Below are 19,929 nucleotides of genomic sequence, written 5' to 3'. Positions count from 1 at the left end.
TTTTTTTTCCCATAACAGGACTTGTCTCATTTTAAAAGAATTACTTAATTATTAGAAGTAGTTATGTAATACATATTTTGGTATGTTTTGCAGTTTCAAGATTTTTCATGTAAACTCTGGGTTTCTATCTGTTGTAAAGAAACTACAATCACTTTTTATTTGTCCATAATAACAGAAGTGAAAAATCGTATATAATCAGTCTTCTTAGTTCAAAAGTCATTTATGTTTGATTATATAGAATGCTATCATATGAGCTTAGTGAGAGAACACTTCGCTCTTCCCACTCTCTTGTAAGCTTAGGTCATAGATCTCCAAGGTTAGTCTTATGGTAATGGCTTGAGATGTAGGACCATGGACAAGAGAAGATCTCAGATTACCACTGATAACCAGAAAATGGAATATTATTTATAGTACCACATAGTAATAGTAATAACATATACCTACATAGCAATTCACAGTTTACAAAGTAGTTTAAAAATGTTTTCTCATTTGAGCCTTACAGCTCTGATAGGTAGAAATAGTGCAAGTATTGCTGTTTGAACTTAGAGATGAGGAAACTGGGGGGTCAGATGGGTTAAGTGACTTAGCCAAGCTCACAGAGCTAGCACATTGCAAATCTGGGATATAATCCCGTGTCTTTGTAATTTCAGTGCTATTTCTGTTATGCAGTATATTTCCATGTTGACTCCTTAAAAACAAAACAGAGCAAACACAATAATACGGTTAAAAATTGAAGTCTTGGCAAGTGGTGGCTCAGTGGGTAGGGTACTGGGCCTGGAATCAGGTCTTCCTGATTCCAAACCCAGCCTCAGATGCTTAGTAGCTGTGTGACCCTGGCCAAGTCACTTAACCTTTTGTTTTCCTCAGTTTCTTCAGCTTTTAAATGGGGATAGTAATAGGACTTACCTCAGAGTTGTTGTGAAGATCAAATAAGATACGATTTTTAAAGTGCTGAGGATAGTGCCTGGCACGTAGTAGGTGCTATATAAATGCTCATTCCCTTCCCCTTCCCTCCCAAGTCGTTCATTGCCTTTCCAGCGATTGTACAGAAGCGCTTCCTCTGTAGCAGGAGGTACTGAGTCTTGGGTTTGTTCATTTCTTTTCTCAGGAATGATCACTGCTGTTGGATTGTCAAATCTTCAGTTCATAGATTTAAATTCTTCACGCAACCTCTTTGTCCTTGGATTTTCCATTTTCTTTGGACTTGTTCTTCCAAGTTACCTCAAGCAGAATCCACTAGTCACAGGTATTGAGAAACACTTTTACTCTCTCTGGAGGTTTGAGTCATAGCCGAGCTGTCAGTCTTTAGATTTTAATAGGAAATGTTTTGTCTGTTCGTGTAACACTTGCCTCTGGAATGCTTATTTGTCAGCAGTAACCTTGCACAGTCTGAAACTTCCATTGTAATCCAGCCTGTCACCATAATTGTCACATAAATCAAGAATCTGTTTGTTTCTATATCTCTGTTTTCTGGAGAAGGCCAAAATATAAGGCTGTCTTTTTGAAACTACTTTAAATATTTTCTAATGAATTTCTGTTTTGGCATTTCAGCTGTGTTAAGAAACATTATTTGGATTACAGTCAAGCCTATTCAGTTTTTTTAATCCCTGCATTGATCCTTTGTAGTTATGTAAAGAAAAATCCAAAGGAAGAACAACCTTGACAGCTTAATTTCCTCATCTGAAAACGAGATGATTGAACTGGATGGTCTCTTGCTCTTTCTAGTTCTAATAGTCCGATCCTATGTTCTTTATTTAAGGCATTGTATCTACACTAATAATACGTTAATACTCCAGTGGAAGAGATCTTTGACCTTATTAATGTGGACATTCCCTCCAGGGGTACAAATTACAACCCATCCATGTTATGCCATTATTCATGCAATCCTTGTTCATGTTTTTCTACAAAATATCCCATAGTGGAGAGTCGTCCATCCAATGTGCTGGGGGCCTCCTTCATGTTCTTTTTACCTTGCATGGATACTACTGGAGCATTCAGGCTAGCCATCAATTAATTATTCCTTACTTTTGCTATATAGCCAACCTGTCTTATTTTCCAACAATAAACTCTGACAAAATAATTTACACAGCTTCCTTTGCATAATTCCTAATGTATAATGTATTAGAGCCTTCTTGCACCCCACCATGCGTCCCATCATTGACCTTTGGGTGATACTCAACTTTATTTCTACAATTAGAAACAAATGATAATTGAGTATTTAAAAGGAACCCACAAAATGTCCAAACCTGTACCAAATTTCTGTTTTTATTCTCGTTATTCACTTTTTCAAGTGCTTTCAAAATTCTATCTCTCTTGTTTGCCAAAGGTGCCAAATATCTTTTTAATGAGATTTCTACCTTTAATAACAATTTATATATCGTTATTATAGTATTTTACATTATTTGTAACAGAATTATATATTACATCAAATAATTAATACATAAATGCTAATTTACTCTCCTACATTCCACTATCACCCCACCAGTTTTGAAGGTTTAAGTATTTTGTTCTTTGATGGTCGCACCATTGCTTTGAGCAGAGATTGTTTAGTGTACAGCTAGAACTGCAAGCTCCCTTCATTAGTGATTTTCCATTGTGTGTCATACACAATTTTAACTGGGAGTCTTTTGTTAGTTGGATCGTAGAGGGTCGTAGAATTCTGAGCTGATTTAATCCAGCTCCTTCATTTTGCAGAGAAGAAAACTGGACTCAGAGAAGGTGGTGCTTTACTCAAGATCATGCAAAGAGTTAGGAGCAAAGCTTGAGTTTGGACCCAGGGTCCCTGGCTCCAAATCCACTACTTTATTACACTATTTTTAATATATCTGTAGTGTTTCTAAAATAGTGAAGGCAGTATCTGTTTGAGCAAATCTTTGTCTCGCTGAGATACCTAAATTTTTGGTCTTGATGAAGTTTCTTATCATGAAATAAGGACACATAAGCCTAAATTAAGTATGTTTAGACAGTAAGCCTTCAATTCTTCCTTTCTTTTTCTAGGGATCACAGGAATTGATCAAGTGTTAAATGTCCTTCTCACCACAGCAATGTTTGTAGGTGGATGTGTTGCTTTTGTTTTAGATAATACCATTCCAGGTAAGTGCTAATATTTATTTTTTATTTAATCTACTTTTTATAATAATGACAAATATTATATTAAATATTTGTCAAATTAAATATTAATTATACATAATTTAAATGATAAATGAAATATTTATTATAATATTAAAATATTTATAATAGTGAATATGCTGGAAAATTTGGTACCATTCAGTTCAAAGACAGCCATTTGCCATGAGGTCACAACCTTTAGCTTCCTTTCCCAGGTTCATTATTTTGTCCCTTTCTAACCAACTACTGTCAACAGTAAGCAGAGCTTTGCTTTGGCACAATTGTGCATTTCTGCCCATTTTAATGAAGCTTTAAAGACATCCTCTCTCTCTCTCTCTCTCTCTCTCTCTCTCTCTCTCTCTCTCTCTCTCTCTCTCTCTCTCTCTCTCTCTTTCTCCCTCCCTCCCTCTCTCTCCCCCTCCCTCCCTCTCTCTCTCTCTCCCTCTCCCCCTGCCTGGGTTGCCTCTTGTGGGATAGGCTACAGTAAAGATTCTTTTTTCAGAGATAGACTGGATTACATTTCTTTCATACTAGAAAGTCTTTGATTCATTCTGATAGATTCTGACCAGCTGACCTTCTTAGAAGGGATCATATAAACACCATATAACTTTGTTTAGTGATTTTTCTCACAACAGTCCTCACTTTACAGGTAAAGAGACTGAGGCTCCAGGAGAGAAAGTGACTTGCCCCGAGTTGGCTGTCTGAAAGGCAAATCAGGGATGAAGACCCCACTTTTATCCCTCTGAATCCAGAGCTCTTTCCATAGTAATCCATTGTCTTAGTCTTAAGTCACAATTATGTCATGTTTCTCACAGTAGCCCTTTGACACGGGCAACATTTTAATTCCTTATTTTACATAAGAGGAAACCAGGGTCCAGAAAGGTCAGACATTTCACCCTCAAGTGCAGCCTCTGAAATTGTCAGATCCACTACTTTAAACCCAAGTCTCTCTGATTCTGCATCCTTTGTTCTATCACACATCAAACGCAATAGCAAGTGGGCAAAGTATTATTTTGTAAAACATTCTATCTTTTCATTAAGCCAGGACCCGAGCAGATATTTATTCTTTGCTTCAAGGGCAATATATATTTCAGGATTGCCTTGCTTTTGAAACAGTTTTCTTTAAAGCAGAATTGTGTTCCTCTGAATGAGGCTGTTAAATTAACATGTTTGTTCTTTTTTTTTTCCCTCTTGGGTCCTTCTCCCCATTCTTTGCTTCACCCTGTTTTTTGACAGGTACTCCAGAAGAAAGAGGAATACGGAAATGGAAGAAAGGAGTTGGAAAAGGGAGTAAATCACTCGATGGCATGGAGTCTTATGATTTGCCATTTGGCATGAACATTATCAAAAAATTCCGCTGCTTTAGCTATTTGCCCATCAGCCCAACCTTCATGGGTTACACATGGAAAGGTTTCAGGAAAAGCAGCAATTGCCGAAATTCAGATGAAGATTCAGAGGCTGCTGTATAGCCTTAGTTGAAATTATACTATCTAATTGTAGTAAAAGATGTATTTGAAGTTCTTTGCTGATTAATAAGCATTAAAATATATGTTTTGTATATCTGCATTTAAATTTTGAAACCCAGAGCCGAGACTGATTATAAATAGCTTTTCTGTTGTGGGTGGTGATATTGTCTAATATAGTGTCTCGACCATCTTATTATTTAAATCCTTGATCCTGGCTGTTTTCAGGGCATCCATTGCTGGCAATGATAGCTGCACCTGAAAATTCCCGATCCTCCTGTGGAAGAGAGATGTTTGGAATTTGTTGCGGGTTTTTTTTGTTCTTTTGGGGTTTTTTGTTTTATTCATTCCTCTTTCTTGGTAAATGCATAGTACTGTTTTGGATATGTGCTGTCTCTCATCCTAGCATTCTGAATGTTTGACTGCATGCCAAGTCATCCAAGATGCCTGTCAACAATTTTTCTTCCTCACCTACACTTTCTGTACCCACTGCACAGGAGAATTCACAGAATCTGTCCCCAGGCTAGAAAGACTTCTGGTCCTTCAAGCACTCCTGCCTACTTCCTTGGATAGTGTTTTCACAATTCTTCATCTCATCTGTGCCTATAAAAAGTTTTGGGGGAAGCAAAAATGCATTTTCTTCTGCATCATTATGACTTAATAGTCAATACAGTTATTTTCCTCTTGAATTAATACTTTAGGAAACTTTGTTGAGCTAGAATTACAGATTGGATTGCCCTATGGCCTGTGTAGACACACACATTTGTGAGAATCACAGATATTGTTTTGAATGAATCTGGGAGGAGGGGATGGGTCATCTGTGATTTGAATCAATATCTATTAATTGTTAACCTGTTAACCTTTATGCCAAATTATTAACACTAAGGAACTTGCCCTAGAGTCTACTCAAAATAATTTACTACCATGTGTTTTATCTTCCCATTCAGGGCCAGAGTAGTAGATTTTTTAGATCAGCAAACTTTTCTTATTAGCAGAAGCACCATGTATATCTAGGTAGCATCCTCATCCCCTGGATTATTGAATGGGCACAGGGTATCACCAGTCATTGATATCTGAAAGTTTTGGCTCTCCTGTAATGTAGGTGTTGTTAGTTATCAGGTATTCGTAATTGTGAGGCTATATTCATGTTTAATGTTCTATTACAAATTAGTTTGACATCACTGATTTTCACTGTGATCCGTCCAGCACATCCCCATCATCCCTACCCATCTACTCCATCCCCCAAAGAAAAACAGGAAAAAGAACTCGCATTTGCAATGCCACGGATATCATCCGGGAAGCTTAATATAATGTGCTCTTAAGGCCAGTATAATATTTCTGTGCTTGCTTTTTGTATTTCTTGATCAAATGAAGGTATATACTGTAACTCACTCTTATTTATCTGAACTGACTACTGGACCCCAGAGCATGAAAAGGCTATGGTTTTCTCTGAGTCTTGCTATAAGATCAAAGAGAAAGAATAAACTGGATCAGTCAGCTTTGAATGACCCAACATCTGAGTAAATCCACTTACTCCCCTTTGTGGAATGGCTCCATAAAATCTCTATTGCACAGCTGTTCAAGGAAGACATTTTCAAGCTGTTTTAGCTTATGGAAACATTCAGTAGTTTGCCATTTGAGTATCTACTGGATCTTATTGAGGTAGTCTGTACCACTTCTTGGCAATAGTAAAGGTTATACCACCTGTTTGAACAAAGCCTTTTCTTTTTTTTTGTTACTGATCCACATCAAGTGAGAGGCATTGGGTTGAATGTTGCCTTAACGCCTGCCCCCTTGCTGAGCTCTAATTGAGAACACTAAGCTATCAGTAAAAATAACTTGTTAATTTGTTTTGGAGTTTTCAGCTCAGGAAAAGGTAAAGAAAGAGAAGAATCAGAAACTTAGCGAGATGACTTCATTTATACCAGATACCGAAGGTGGTCAGTCAGCTGCTTTTTGAGCAGCTAAAGGGAACCAAAATGGATAATTTCAAATTGCATACAACTCTTTTTGCAATAGTTTGTTGTGTCTCCTTTGGCATTCAAGTCAGTATCAAGATTAGTTTGTCATAAATTGGAGAGAACATTTTGAGATCAACTTAGCCGCCTTTTGAGGTTATTGGCTGAATAATCTATATGTTTTTAACCCTTTGACTCCAGGAAGCATGAGCTTCAGTGAGCATTGCATTACGTCACCCTGGCTTAATTGAGTCTACGTTTCATGCCAAGATCTTGCTACAGATTAAAGGAAGCCCATGTATTCAGAATTGCTTGTGGTTTTATGTGTTAAACTTCTGGCTGTTTTAGTGTATAGTAGGTACAGTGTTGTTTAAAAGAAAATCACCCGATGGTTCAGTCAGTCTCGTCCTTTTTGTTGTGTGAGACCAAGTCAAGCAATATACCGTGCTCTGTTAAGCCGTGCTTTGTTTAGCTCTGCCTGATTCCTTTGCCCTGACAAATGGAGAAAACTATGCTAAAATGACGGTATTTGGTAAGTGTGCCTTGACACTATTTCTGGTTGTCCAGCACAGTGATACTGCCAAATATCTCCACAGAAGGTTTGAATGCTTACCGCTGTAATTCAGTCACACATCCTGGGTAACATGGATGACTTGCCTTTTTGATATTTTTCTTCCACAAAACAGTGTGAAAGGTTTGTTGTGTTAAGGTTCGGATGCTAAAATGCTTCTGAAACCCCTGTTTGCATAACAGAGAATGTCTTACTTTGTAAAATACACATGTGATAACCCGTTACTTAAACAAGTAGAGAAAAGACATAAAGGAACAAGGCTTCCTCTAGAGAGAATTTCCCACCTTGATGCGGTTTGGTGGGATGAACTTTGGGAATCACCAGATTAGGGATCCTTTTAGAACTATTTTGTGAAACAGGGATGGAAGTGTGGTGAAGGGAACAATATACCCGGTCCCCAGTAGGTCCATTTGCAGAGAGTTGAAAACGTAGCCTCAATGTGGTAGACGTTCAGTGTCTGAATTGGACAATAATATGTTCTTTGCATATACACAACACATAAAGTTAATCACACAATACAATGTCTCAACTGCTAGCAGATAAGCAGTGGAACAAAAGATGCTAATTTGGTGCAGGGAGATAATTTGATTTGTTTTTATTTCCTGTTTACAGAAATAGCTAGGTATGAAGCTGAGAGTAACATAAGGGTGAATTGTGTTTGTCACACTACATTTTTTTGTGGAATGGAGCAATTTCCTCAATTGCTTGTCCACTAAATCACATACATAGTAGAAAGTATGTAAAAGGCCTGACATGTTCAGAATGAAAAATTGAAAAAAGTGTCTTGTCCCACAATTCATGGCAGAAATATTCAGTTTCCTTACTATAGTCATAGGAGAATTGGAAACTCACCCTGGATTTCTCTTAACCAGCAGTGTAACTGAGAATCATATTCAGAATTAATCAATACACTAAAATTCAGGTTCTTGTTTAAAGGAACCCACCAATTTCAGTTTTATAGCAAATTACCTGTGATTGACTATAGAAAATGCACTAGGCCACTTTGAGTGACCAGTGAACTGAGAGAAGCAATCATGATCTCTGACTTGTCCTGTCTCCATGTGGGACAGATACACAGGATTTGCTTTGTACCTTTGAATACTGACTTTAAATACAACAGCTTGGTTTGTACATGAATATTGCAGTATTTCCATATATTAAAATAACATTTCCACCCAGGATAATGGTCACAGGTTTCCAGGGAGGGAGTGATATGATTTTCATGACAATGTCATGTGATAATAGAATTTCTCCATTGATGAATCTCTAGTAGCTGTGTATACTTTATTTACCCATGCTTCTGTTTTATAACAAAGAGCTGAAATTGTTTCCTTTTATTCATGTCCCTGCTGAAATATTGGTACTAGGAAATTAGAGCGAACATTTGCAGATGTAATCCTCAGTGCTTTTATGTGTCACAAGAGTGGTTAAGCCAAATGCATCAGTCAGAGAACAATCAGCTGTGGCAATATCTTTATACCAAGAGTTTCAGGGTTTAGGGGAGAGAGAACATTCAGCAGGTTAAATTTAATTGTGGTGTAAAGGGGACTGCAGGTTAGCAATGACTGACATAACTAGTTTCAAAATAGCTTAGTCATTAGATGTTGAACACACAGTTCACATCCCTTTGTGCTACAAAGTACATAATTCCTATATTAATGTACAGTGTATAATACCCTAACAAATGCAATGCTCCAGTGGAGTGGCCTTCTTCAACTCCATAGATGAAAAATAAGGTAACTCTCTCCCCCTAGTCAGACACCTAATTGAAATAGTGACCAATGGCTTGATTCCCACATGCTGTATATATCATAGTATTTCCTGTTGTGGCTTTTAAGAGAATAAGACATCTCCTGCATCACCATACAGTCTGCCAGTCATTAGCAGTATTGAAAGAAGGCCATGCTCTTGTTTGCTTCTGACGAAGGATCCATCCATCCGGCTTTGTGCTGGGCTGCTTTTTGTATTGAGGAATCCATTTTTAGCAATATGCAAAAACATTCCTGTCTTGTTAGGTTGGTTGTGACTGTGCTTTGTCATCGGTATATATTATTACTATCAACCGTGCTTAGATTGCTGTTTGTATTTTTCAGGCACTTAGGACATCTTGACCAGTATTGCCATCTTGCTGATAATTCAAATTATTGTGTTTTTTTTGTTAGTTCAGAACAACCTTTGACATGTTAACAGACTGGATGTTCTTAAAACAGTGGGGATGCCTATATTTTCCATGAGTTTTGTGGCTGAATTTGGCTATAAACCTTTCGGGGTTTTTTGGTGTTTTATGGGTGGGAGGGATTGTCTTTATTTTTCTCTTTTATTTGTTTGTCTTTTTATTATTTTGCATACCAAGGGTTTGGTTTTTTGTTTTTTTGGGGGGGTGGGGATAGGGAAGGGTTTGAGATGTGTAATTCTTTTATGGAGTTTTTAAAAGATTTCATATTGTTTTTCTAACATGGCTTCATTAAACGTTTAAATATTTAAAAAATATGTAATATTTGGACCAGATGTTGTGAATAAATAGTAGAGATAAAGCTATTTTATTCTGTATTTTTAAAGCTGTTCAGTATAAATAAAAGCTGACCTAGATGCAATCCTGTGTTCCTGTGTCATCAACTTTGACCAGTAAGCTAGAGAGAAAATACCAATCATATTTAATTCAGTTGAAAGGCTCAGATAGCTTGTAGGTGGTGGGTGGGAAGATGAAGGTGTCATTGACAAGTGAAACAAGGACACAGGAGTGTTCTTGTGGTAGACATTTGGACAACCTAAAGACCTCAAGGTGTCTCACTGATAAGTTCAAATTATGAAGAATTTTTAATAGGATTTACCTCTCTGGCTCATTTTTGTCCCATGCAGGGAGGGTGGGGATGGGTGGTAGGAGAGGGAAAATTGTAGGTCAGTGTCTCCAAAGCAAGAGGAGGAAGAAGCTGTCTTTCCAGGTAGGCTAAGCCTTGACCCCAAGGGATTAATCCTCTGATGGGTAGGAAAACAGGTTGTACTCCATTCTTGCTAAAATAGCTAATTAGGGGGCTTATCTCCAGCCCAACTATACCCTTATCCTCCAACAGTCCACTCTTCTTGATCTCTTCTGCTATTCAAATTCTTCATTTCCCCACTTTTTAAGGTGAAAGCCTCTTTGGCAATTAGAACCTGAACTAACTAGTAGTAGTACGTGTGCCTTTGGGAAAATTCCCTTCACCCCCAGATCACTGAAGGGACATATCCTTTTTAGTATGCAATAAAACTGAATGAGTCGAAGGATAAGTAGGCATCAGTGGGTTGTGATTTGGATCACAGATATCTTTACATTATCTTTTCCCCACACCCACCCATCTTCCAAATTTCCCTATTTCTGCCGAAGTCACCCATGTTTATTCCCTGGCCTCAGATGTCTTCGGTTTGTCATCTTTACCCCATACCTAACTGTTCAGTCAGTGACCACATCTGTCCTTTTGTCTCTACTCACAATGTCTTCACCTTTCACAAGGACTATTGCAATAATCTGCTAATTAGCCTCCCTACCTCAAATCTGTCTCCTTGTATCCATCCTCCAAACAACTGCTAAAATAATTTTCCTAAAGTTCAGGTCTGACTGCACCACTCCCCTAACTCAAATGCCAGTGATTCCCTATTGATTCTAGGATCAAATATTTCATCTTTATCCTTTTTAAAAATCTTTGTGAATATTGTATAAAACATAATTGCAAATACGGTAGTAGGTGTATGTAATTTATAGATGAGTAAATAATACACATTAGATATTACATGCTCATTTTTCTGGTAAGGGTCCATAATCAAAAATCTTTTAAGAGTAAAAAAAACATTTAAATAAGAATAGTAAGAAGTAAGAAATAGAATCACATTTGCCTGACAAACTCATCCAGATTTCCCTGGAGAGTAATTTGGTAACCAAGCCCCTTCCCAGTCACTATTCCAATAGAGAAAGCATGGACAAATTCTTTACAACCAGAATGAGGGGGTTGGAGCCTTTAGTACATGCTGACTTGGCCCTTACCCTTCACCCAGTTTCCATGAAGCTCCCAACTTGGCTTGGTGAAAGATCTGCTTATTACTATTCAAATCCCAGCTCTCTGTCCTGCATAGCGATAGCTCTGCAGATACTTTGATTACAACCCTACATCTCATAATTCCGCTCCTTCAGTCTTTGCAAATGAACGTGTGCCACAATGTATACCTCATCAGCGTAACACAGAACTCTGCACACAGTAAGTGCTTACTAAGTACTTATTGAATCAATCCTGTAAGGGTGTGATCCCACTGGGCATTTAGGCTCAACTTAATGGCTTTTTATCAAGTTGGCACTATATACGACTCAAAAAATGTAGATGAATAGCCAGGTCAGAAGGGACATGGCGGCTTGGTGGGGTAGGCTGAGATAAGGGGAAGTAGTTGTTCCCAGAGTGTGTTGGACAACTGCTTTGCAGTGTGTTCCAAAAATATTCAGAAGGTTTGTTTGGATGGCTGTTGAGAAAAAGATGAGCCTGAAGGAATAAATGTTGAAGCAGCATCGTGGTGGGACTAAACAGTGTGGCTCTAAATCGACCGCTAGATTATAAGCTCCATCCAACTACAAGCAGTGCTCTGCACACACAAAGCATTTCAGAAGCATTCAGGCAGTTGCTGCAGCCGAGGAAATGGGCATTAACTTGGATACCCAGGGGGAGAAGTTAGCAAGAGTTAAGGATAATAATTTTAGTTAATGTGTGAGTAGAGGTTTCATAGCAAATGTTAAGTGTTGCTATTCCCCACCCTCCAAAATGAATTCTTAAGAAGTGTAACATGGCTGTAAGAAGATGTAGTCATAAACCTCCAAATGCGGAAGTCATAGAGCTAATAGCTAGTATTTCTCTAGTGCTTTAAAGCTTGCAAGGCATTTTAAGAATATCACAACAACTCTTTGAGGTAGGTGCTATTTTTATTCCCATCTTACAGATGGGGAAACTGAGGCAGATAAAAGTCACATCACTTACTCAAGGAGGTCACACAGCTAATAAGTGCGTGAGGCTGGACTTGTACTCAGGTCTTACTTCTAGGTCTAGCACTTAAGCGTATCTCAGAGATATTGTGAGTTCAGTTCCAGACTACTGCAATAAAGTAAATATCACAATAAAGTGAGGATTGCAATAAAGCAAGTCACATGAATTTTTTGGTGTCCCAGTATATATAAAAGTTACGTTTACATTATGTTGTAGTCTGTTGAGTGTGTAATAGCATTATGTCTCAAAAAAGCAACATACAAACCTTAATTAGAAATTTTTATTGCTAAAAATAATGTTAACCATCGTCTCAGCCTTTAGTGAATCGGAATCTTTTTGCTGGTGGACAGTCTTGCCTTGATGCTGATGGCTGCTGACTAATCAGGGTGGTGGTTACTCAAGGTCAGGGTGGCTGTGGCGATTTCTCAAAATAAGACAACAATGAAGTCACTGCATCAATTGACTTCCTTTCACTTGAACACTTAGAGGCTATTACACGACATTTATCAATCAAGTTCAAGTTTTATATGGGTGTGTTTCATGATGCCCCAAAATAATTAGAATAATGACATCAGAGATCACTGATCACAAATCCCCATAACATATGATAATAATGACAAGGTTTGAAATATTGTGAGAATGACCAAAATGTGACGCAGAGACGCGATGTGAGTGCTTTCCAATTCTATAAAAAAATCTACCTATCCCATTTCCCAAACTCCTCACTGGAAGTCTGGGAAGGGATGAGACTGAAAAAGAGGTAGTGTCATCATGAACATAGCTGGTTTGGGGGTCAAGGTGACCTGGGCTTAGATCCTTCCTGTCTCATCTATACCAGCTACATGACCATGGTAGTCACTTAAGTCTTACTCACAGAAGAGCTTCCTAAGAGTTCTCACACAAGCCAATGCAAGGACAGCTCTGAATCAGAAAATAACGTTACAGTTGACTGTGGGGCACAGAGTTGATTCTTATTCCTGCCCCTTATGATATCCTTCCCCAACTTTGGATGTGGGCTCCTCACAATCACAAGCTAAAATTTTCATTACATTTCCATAAATAGAATTCTTAAGGGGAACTCAATGATCAAGTGAAGTCACACATCTGTATGGCCCCCGATCATTACAACGCTGTCAATAATTAGTGATGTGACCACATGCAGACCATAGCCTTGCTGGGCCTTGGTTTCCTCATCTGCAACATTGGACCATTCATTTTCTGAGGTTCCTCCTGGTGTAGAGGGAGAAATGAACCCAGGGATGCAGAAATCCCAAACCAAAATTCCCAAGGCAAGGCTGCCTGGAATGAATTTGCGGACCCAAGCATTCTTTAAGTCAAGGAGGCAAAGATTTATTACGCTTTAATAAAGTGGGCAAGAGTTCTTAGGGAACCTGCAACTATACAGGGCTACAGGGAAAGTTTAAGTATAAGATTTAGGGGTGAAATCTGTCAATCAGGTGTGTTGGGGTGGGATTAGGGAGTGGTCAGGGCGTGATTAAGGGTTGGTCAGTTCTTAAAGGAACATGCACTTTTTGTATCTACTGTGCAGGTATCTTACCCAGAGTTCACTGGGAAATAGCCCAAAGAGGGGCTAGCAGGAGGTGTGGTTTTGCCTGTGTAACTTCACTAAGTCACCAGGAGTTCAGGGCTAGCTGGAGATACTGGCTAGGTTCCATCAAGTGCCTTGTTAGTCAAGATTAATGTAAGGGAGTATATATTTGAACTATGTTTTGGATACATGTTAGACTCAGTATATGGTCAGTTATCAACACCTAGGAATCAAACTATAATTGGGCATAGCTGCTTGCTATGGAAGAAGCAGAGATAATTTTGGGGCACACTGCCCCTTAGCTAGAGGGGCTGCCTGGGAAAGAATGTTTGAGAACTAGATATGTTCTGAAATTGGAATTCTGCCACAGGCACCCAGGCAGAGGCCAAGGGGAAATGTGATGTTAGAATTAGGGTCCAAGCACAAGCACCCCATCACTGGCACCTCTAAAGGTCTGTGATTTTGAGGTCTGTAACTGAATGATTCCCTAAGATTAGGCATCTGGGTAGCATGATGTTTGGAGTGCTGGGCCTGGAGTCAGAAAATACCGAGTTCAAATTCAGCTTCAAACCCTTTAGTAACTGTGTGACCCTGGACAAGTCACTTAACATCTGTTTGCCTTAGTTTCTTTAACTGTAAAACAGGGATAATGATAACATCTACCTACTAAAGTTGTTGTTTAGTCCCAAGGATCAAATGAGATACATTTGTAAAACCACTTAGCACACAGTGCCTGCCACATAGCAGGAGTTATATAAATGTTTTTAAAATTTTTTTTTACATTTTCATTTAAAAAATTGAGTTCCAAATTCTATCCTTCCCTTCCTCCCTCCCTTCCTTACTCTCTCCCTGAGACTCAACCAGGTATAGGTTATCCATGTGCAATTATGTAAAACATTTCCATATTAGTCATTTGGCACAATAAGATTTGAATAAAAGGAAAAAAAATGAAAAATAGCCTGCTTTGGTCTGTATTAAAAACATATCAGCTCTTAGGTATTATATAAACGTTAGGTAATCATAATAATTATTGCTAAGAAGTGTGATACACCAGAAAGGATGCTAGATTAGAGACTGGGGAATCTTGCTTCACATCCCAGTCCTACCGCTCACTAATCCTGCGACTCTGAGTAAATCATCTAACCTTTCTTGGCCTCAGTTTCCTTACCTGTAACATGAAAGGGTTGTACTAGAATAGTCCATGGGTCAAATCCAGCCTTTTTTCACATTTTTAAATGGTTGAAAAAACAATTTAAAGAAGAATGATGTTTTGTGATTAGGTGAAAATTACATAAAATTCAAATTTCAGCTTCCACAAATAAAGTCTTACTGGAACATAGGCACGCTCATTCAGTCATGTCTTCACCTACGGCTGCTTCCACGCCATGATGACAGAGCAGAGTAGTTGCGACAGAGACTCCATGTGACTCTCCTGCTGATTCCGAAGTACTGCTTGGTACACGACAAAGCACAGTGACAGTTGTAACTCAACAGTGTTTTGTGGGTTGCAACGTTCTTTATCATTAGTGCATACTCATCATGTTAAAATGAGAAAAGAAAAAAATGTTTTCTCATGATTTTCTTGAGCTCAGGGCCAAGATAGAAATTTTTCTGAATAAGAACTCCTCTCAACCACTATTATCAAACGCTGCAGGGCTTTGGAAATTAGATTTTACTGCAGATTTGATCATGTTTCCTAACGAATTCGATGTAAAACTACACGGCAAAGGAGTGTTTATATGTGAAACTTCAAATGCAGTAAAGTCGATCTGATGACAACTAACATTGTTTGCATTGCAAAGAATTTCAAGCTGCTTTATACAATGCCTGTGCTGTCAGAAGTCAAAACAGTAAGCAAGATCGCCATCCCCAAACAAATTTTCAACTTTTCAAGTTATTTTCCAATTTCAAAATTCAATTCCAGCTGTGTTTTTTGGACCTCGATACACGTGAAAAGAAATTTCCATATTTCAAAAACTATTTAGCTGTGTAATTGAGAAGCTTCTGCCTACCCTTCAATTAGAAGTAATTAACCTGCAACGTGGGCAGCTAGGTAAAACAGTGGATAGAACCCTGGGCCTGGAATAAGAAAGACCTGACTTCATATCCAGCCTCAGACGTGTACTAGCTGTGGGCAAGACTCTGGGCAAGTCCCTTAACCCTATTTGCCTCAGTTTCCTCATCTGTAAAATGAGCTGGAGAAAGAAATGGCAAACTACTCTGGCATCTTTGCCAAGAAACACTGGGGTCCTGAAGGGCTGAGCACCATTGAAACAAATCAACAACAAAAACCCTGCAATATGATGACATGCTAAAAGTTAAATATCAAGAGGAGAATCTAATAGAAATCCATAAATGCCAGCCTTCCAGACGGTGAATATAATCAATTAAAACTATACACTAAGAATTGATATCCATATTCACCAGTACCTGTTCCCGTGAACATACATTTTCAGTGATGAAATATGCAAAATCTGATTGTAGATCAGCATTAACATTTGGAATTGATTTTCATCATAAGGAACATTAACTTTGAACCCCAAATAAGAAAAATGTTACCTCCCCCCCAAAAAAGAATTCTATTATTTTCGTTAGTAATAAGAAATGTTTTGCTTTATTACTATTACATTTTGAATTTCATCAATAAAAATCTGTGGAAATTTGTTTTCTTTCATTATCTAAGTATTTAGTAACATCTTGATTTTGCCTCTTGGCCTAAAAAACCGAAAATATTTACTATTAGCTCTTTACAGAAAAATATTTGCCTACCTCTGCACTAGAAGTTTCCTTCTGCCTCTTTGTCTATGATCCTATGAAGGTCCTTTCCAGCTCAACCATTCTGCGAGCTTTTTCATGATAATCCTTTTTTGCCTGCCCAAGTCCTATAAAAGACCCTGAGGTGAAGATGTATGGGCCAATGAAGCCAAAAAATTCTGAAGGCTAAAGGTGGGGAAAGTGGAATTCTTTGGGAGAACAGTGGACAGAAAAAGACTTTCTTTGCAAACATTTGGGGTAAAGAGGGCTTATTGGAGTGTGGCTGTAGGGTAGCCAATGATTTACTGCTGCACTCCTTTTACCAAATGAGCTAGCATTATTTATAAAGCAAGGGTTTGGAGGAAATAAGTGAAAAGGAGAGTAAATCTGATTGGTGACCATTGTCCTCTAAATGAGTGATTCTGTGATAAGCTAGACACCACACAAAGAGAAGAAAGACAGATCACGTGCACGGAACTTCATCTTCTGGCAGGTAGGTGGTTAGAGAACTGGATTTGGAGTTAGGAAGGCCTGAGTTCAGATTCCGCCTCAGATAATTACTAGCTGTGTAACCCTGAGCAAATCACTTTACCTCTGTTTGCCTCCATTTCTTCATCTGTAAAATGGGGATAATTATAGTACCTTTCTCCCAGGACTGTGGTAAGTCTCAAATGAGATGATAGCCGTAAAGCATTTTGCAAACCTTATAGCACTATATAAATACTAGCTGTTTTATTATTATTATTTCTTAATGAGATTTATTCTTTAGAGACCATAGAAGTCTGGGGAGGGCTGGCACTGAGCTGTGAAAATCCTCATGTGTATTTTCAATAAGTTTTCCATCATAACCCTCTGGGCAGCATAGAAACCTAGATAGGAGAATCCAATCAATCACGCTTTTCATCTATTTCTTATTTGGGAGCAATATGAACAGAGGTAAGTCTGTAAAGGGGGTCTGTAAACAACTGGTTTTCCTAGTCCCTCAGCCCCACCCCCTAGATGATGTAATGATAAAAAGCAAAGTGCATATAACAGGGGTATTGAAATATTGTAAATATGTTGTGGCAGGAAAGTTGCCCCCGCGAAAGTTAAGGTGATTTTTCCTTAAAAGGCATTGAAACCACCCTTGAGACTTGATTGGCTCAGGGGGCTGAAGGCTCAGGTGGTTGACATCACTTCCTGGTAATCATTACCTGAGTATAAAACAGCTAGAGGAGCTCCAGGTGCTTTGTGGACTCAGACACTAGAGCTCAGCAATAATCAACCCAAAGGGGCTTTCTTTCGTCAGCTGAATCAACTCAGAATGTTCTTAATGCAAATGTCTTTGTTAAAAATTCTTCTCTTGTTATGGCTAAATAAATCTACCTGCCTATGTGGAGCTGTGTCCAGAACATGTTATCAGGGAGCAAATAACCTGGGTAAGGAGACTGAAGCAGGTATCTGTAGCCATAATGGCTTTTGTTTTCTTTGAATGGCTCAGCTTGCCTCATTGAGCCTCTGGACACTGTGGCTTGCTCTTCCGGGGCAGGAGGCCCGGGGAGCATGCCGGGAGGCAGACGGCTTCCTGTGTGGGGAGTCATGGGGCTGGCTGAGGGGAGGTGTTAGCTCCAGAACCTGGTCTACCCTAGGGGGAGGAGCCAACTCAGGAACCAATCGGCCCTGGTCATTTGGGCGGAGCTTGATGATGTCAGAAACCCTATAAGAGGGGAGAGGACAGCTTGAAGATTCTTCTTCTCTTTCCTTTTCCGGTTGGAGCCAGAGGCAGTTACAACGACCGTTACAGAGGCAGTTACGACCGTTACATCGTCAGTTTCAGTTGCAGCTTCAGTTTCAGAAACAGACACAGCTGAGGCAGGAGCTGCCAGCAGCAGAGCTGATCTACGGGAGGAAGCTGAACAAAGACTTCAGTCCAGTGGGTAATCTTATTACCATCAAGGGGGAAACATGATTTTGCTTTACGCAATCATGTTTCTCTGTAGCCTCCTGGTTACTCTTTCAAGGCGTACCTATTGGGCCTGGAAGATTATGACCAACATATCAAAATGGGGCTTCTGGTTCATGGGTTGGTTACTGTGGAGCCTAAATAAATGTTTTGATTCTTCTGCCTTCTACTTTGAGAGTTTCTTCTATCCGGCGATTCCGAACCTTTCAGACATGTTTATGATCTTCTTTGAGATTATAAACTCGGCCCTCTTATTACATTTGGCGTCACGAACAGGATCGCTAGGTATAAGATCTCTATTTAGAAGCAGAACAATTCCAGAGGAAGAGATAAATATCCCAGGATGGGAGGATCCATTTTATTCCTCCCTAGCAAAAGAATTGGCTAAAAAAGCTGGACCCTGTGAAAACTGGGAACCAAGGCTACGGAGAGGAGATCCTAGGGATTTGGAAAAGTGTTTACGAGAAGTTGGGATTCAGTCAGGGGCATCACTATCTAGGCAAAGCTGGATAGTGTTATCAGCCTACCGGCTAGTATACGAAAGATTGAGATTAAGTGAAAGACATGGGGGCACTCCTACCCTACAGGAAGAAGGGAAATCTCAGATAGCAGAAGACCAAACTGACTCAAATGAGAACTTTTCTATTAATGTGGCTAAGAGCAATAGGAGACCAAAAAAGCCCAGAGTGCATTTCAACCCAGCCCAGAAAGAGCCGGCTGAGGCACAAAACACTACTGGGGTTCAGGATGTGCCTCACACAGAGAATAGGAGATGGTTAAATGATCAGACAAGGGCTCGACCCATACAAAGGAGGAAGACAGAAACCCGAGGTGAAGATTCAGTTACAAGGGAAATTCAGGAAGATTTCTCACCGCAAGAGGTCACAGATATTTTGAGTAGATTCAGCCAAAGAATAGGAGAACCATTGATATCTTGGATGGTAAGACTCAGTGATCAAGGGGCCGGTGGAATATCAGTAGATGGGACAGACTGCATGAGATTCATAGGTATCAGCCATGATCCTCTAGTTCAACAAGCTTTTAGGGAACATCATCAGCAAGGAGATGGTGATAGCAAGACTACTCTGTTGGCATTAGCCGCTGTGGGATGCAATAAGAGATATGATACTGATTCTATGTGGCCCACTGAGCACAGACCCTGGTATTCACTTAGAGATTGTATCATGAGACTAAAGGAGGAGGTAATGAAGACTGCCATTATGACAGGAACTGCAGACAAATATTACAATGATCCAATGGGACTGTCTCATAGGAATTTAATAATTAGGACAGCTCCCCCTGCTTATAAACAACTAATTTTGAATTTATTACTTGGAGAAGTAGGGAGCCGTCTTACAACAGTGATAAATAAGATTTTACAGTTATATGACTTAGGTGACTGGGGAAGGGATAGATCTCCTCGAGAGAGAAGAGTGTATAACCAGCAAACTTGGCGCCAAAGGAGAGTAACAAGGAAAGAAATGTTTACTACTTTATTGAGAGCAGGAGTAGGTTTTGAAATGATAGATGGAATTCCAACCAATGAATTATACAGAATGTATAGAGGACTTGATAACACGAGAG

The 19,929-nt window shown here is 39.1% G+C and overlaps 1 protein-coding gene across 1 annotated transcript in view; it reads left to right on the top strand.

Annotated features, from left to right (window-relative positions):
• The window catches only part of SLC23A2 (solute carrier family 23 member 2), a 109,497-nt gene extending 100,108 nt beyond the window's left edge, over nucleotides 1-9,389 (top strand). Inside the window, exons 15-17 of the mRNA XM_036750630.1 lie at nucleotides 1,109-1,246; nucleotides 2,998-3,093; nucleotides 4,345-9,389. Of these exons, the coding sequence (XP_036606525.1) occupies nucleotides 1,109-1,246; nucleotides 2,998-3,093; nucleotides 4,345-4,577 (467 nt within the window). The 3' untranslated portion in view covers nucleotides 4,578-9,389. The remainder of the gene's footprint in view (nucleotides 1-1,108; nucleotides 1,247-2,997; nucleotides 3,094-4,344) is intronic.
• Nucleotides 9,390-19,929: the final 10,540 nt, after the last annotated feature.

Source organism: Trichosurus vulpecula, chromosome 3 (genome assembly GCF_011100635.1).
Source record: "Trichosurus vulpecula isolate mTriVul1 chromosome 3, mTriVul1.pri, whole genome shotgun sequence".
NCBI classification, from domain to species: domain Eukaryota; kingdom Metazoa; phylum Chordata; class Mammalia; order Diprotodontia; family Phalangeridae; genus Trichosurus; species Trichosurus vulpecula.
This window is presented reverse-complemented; position numbering and strand designations above follow the sequence as displayed.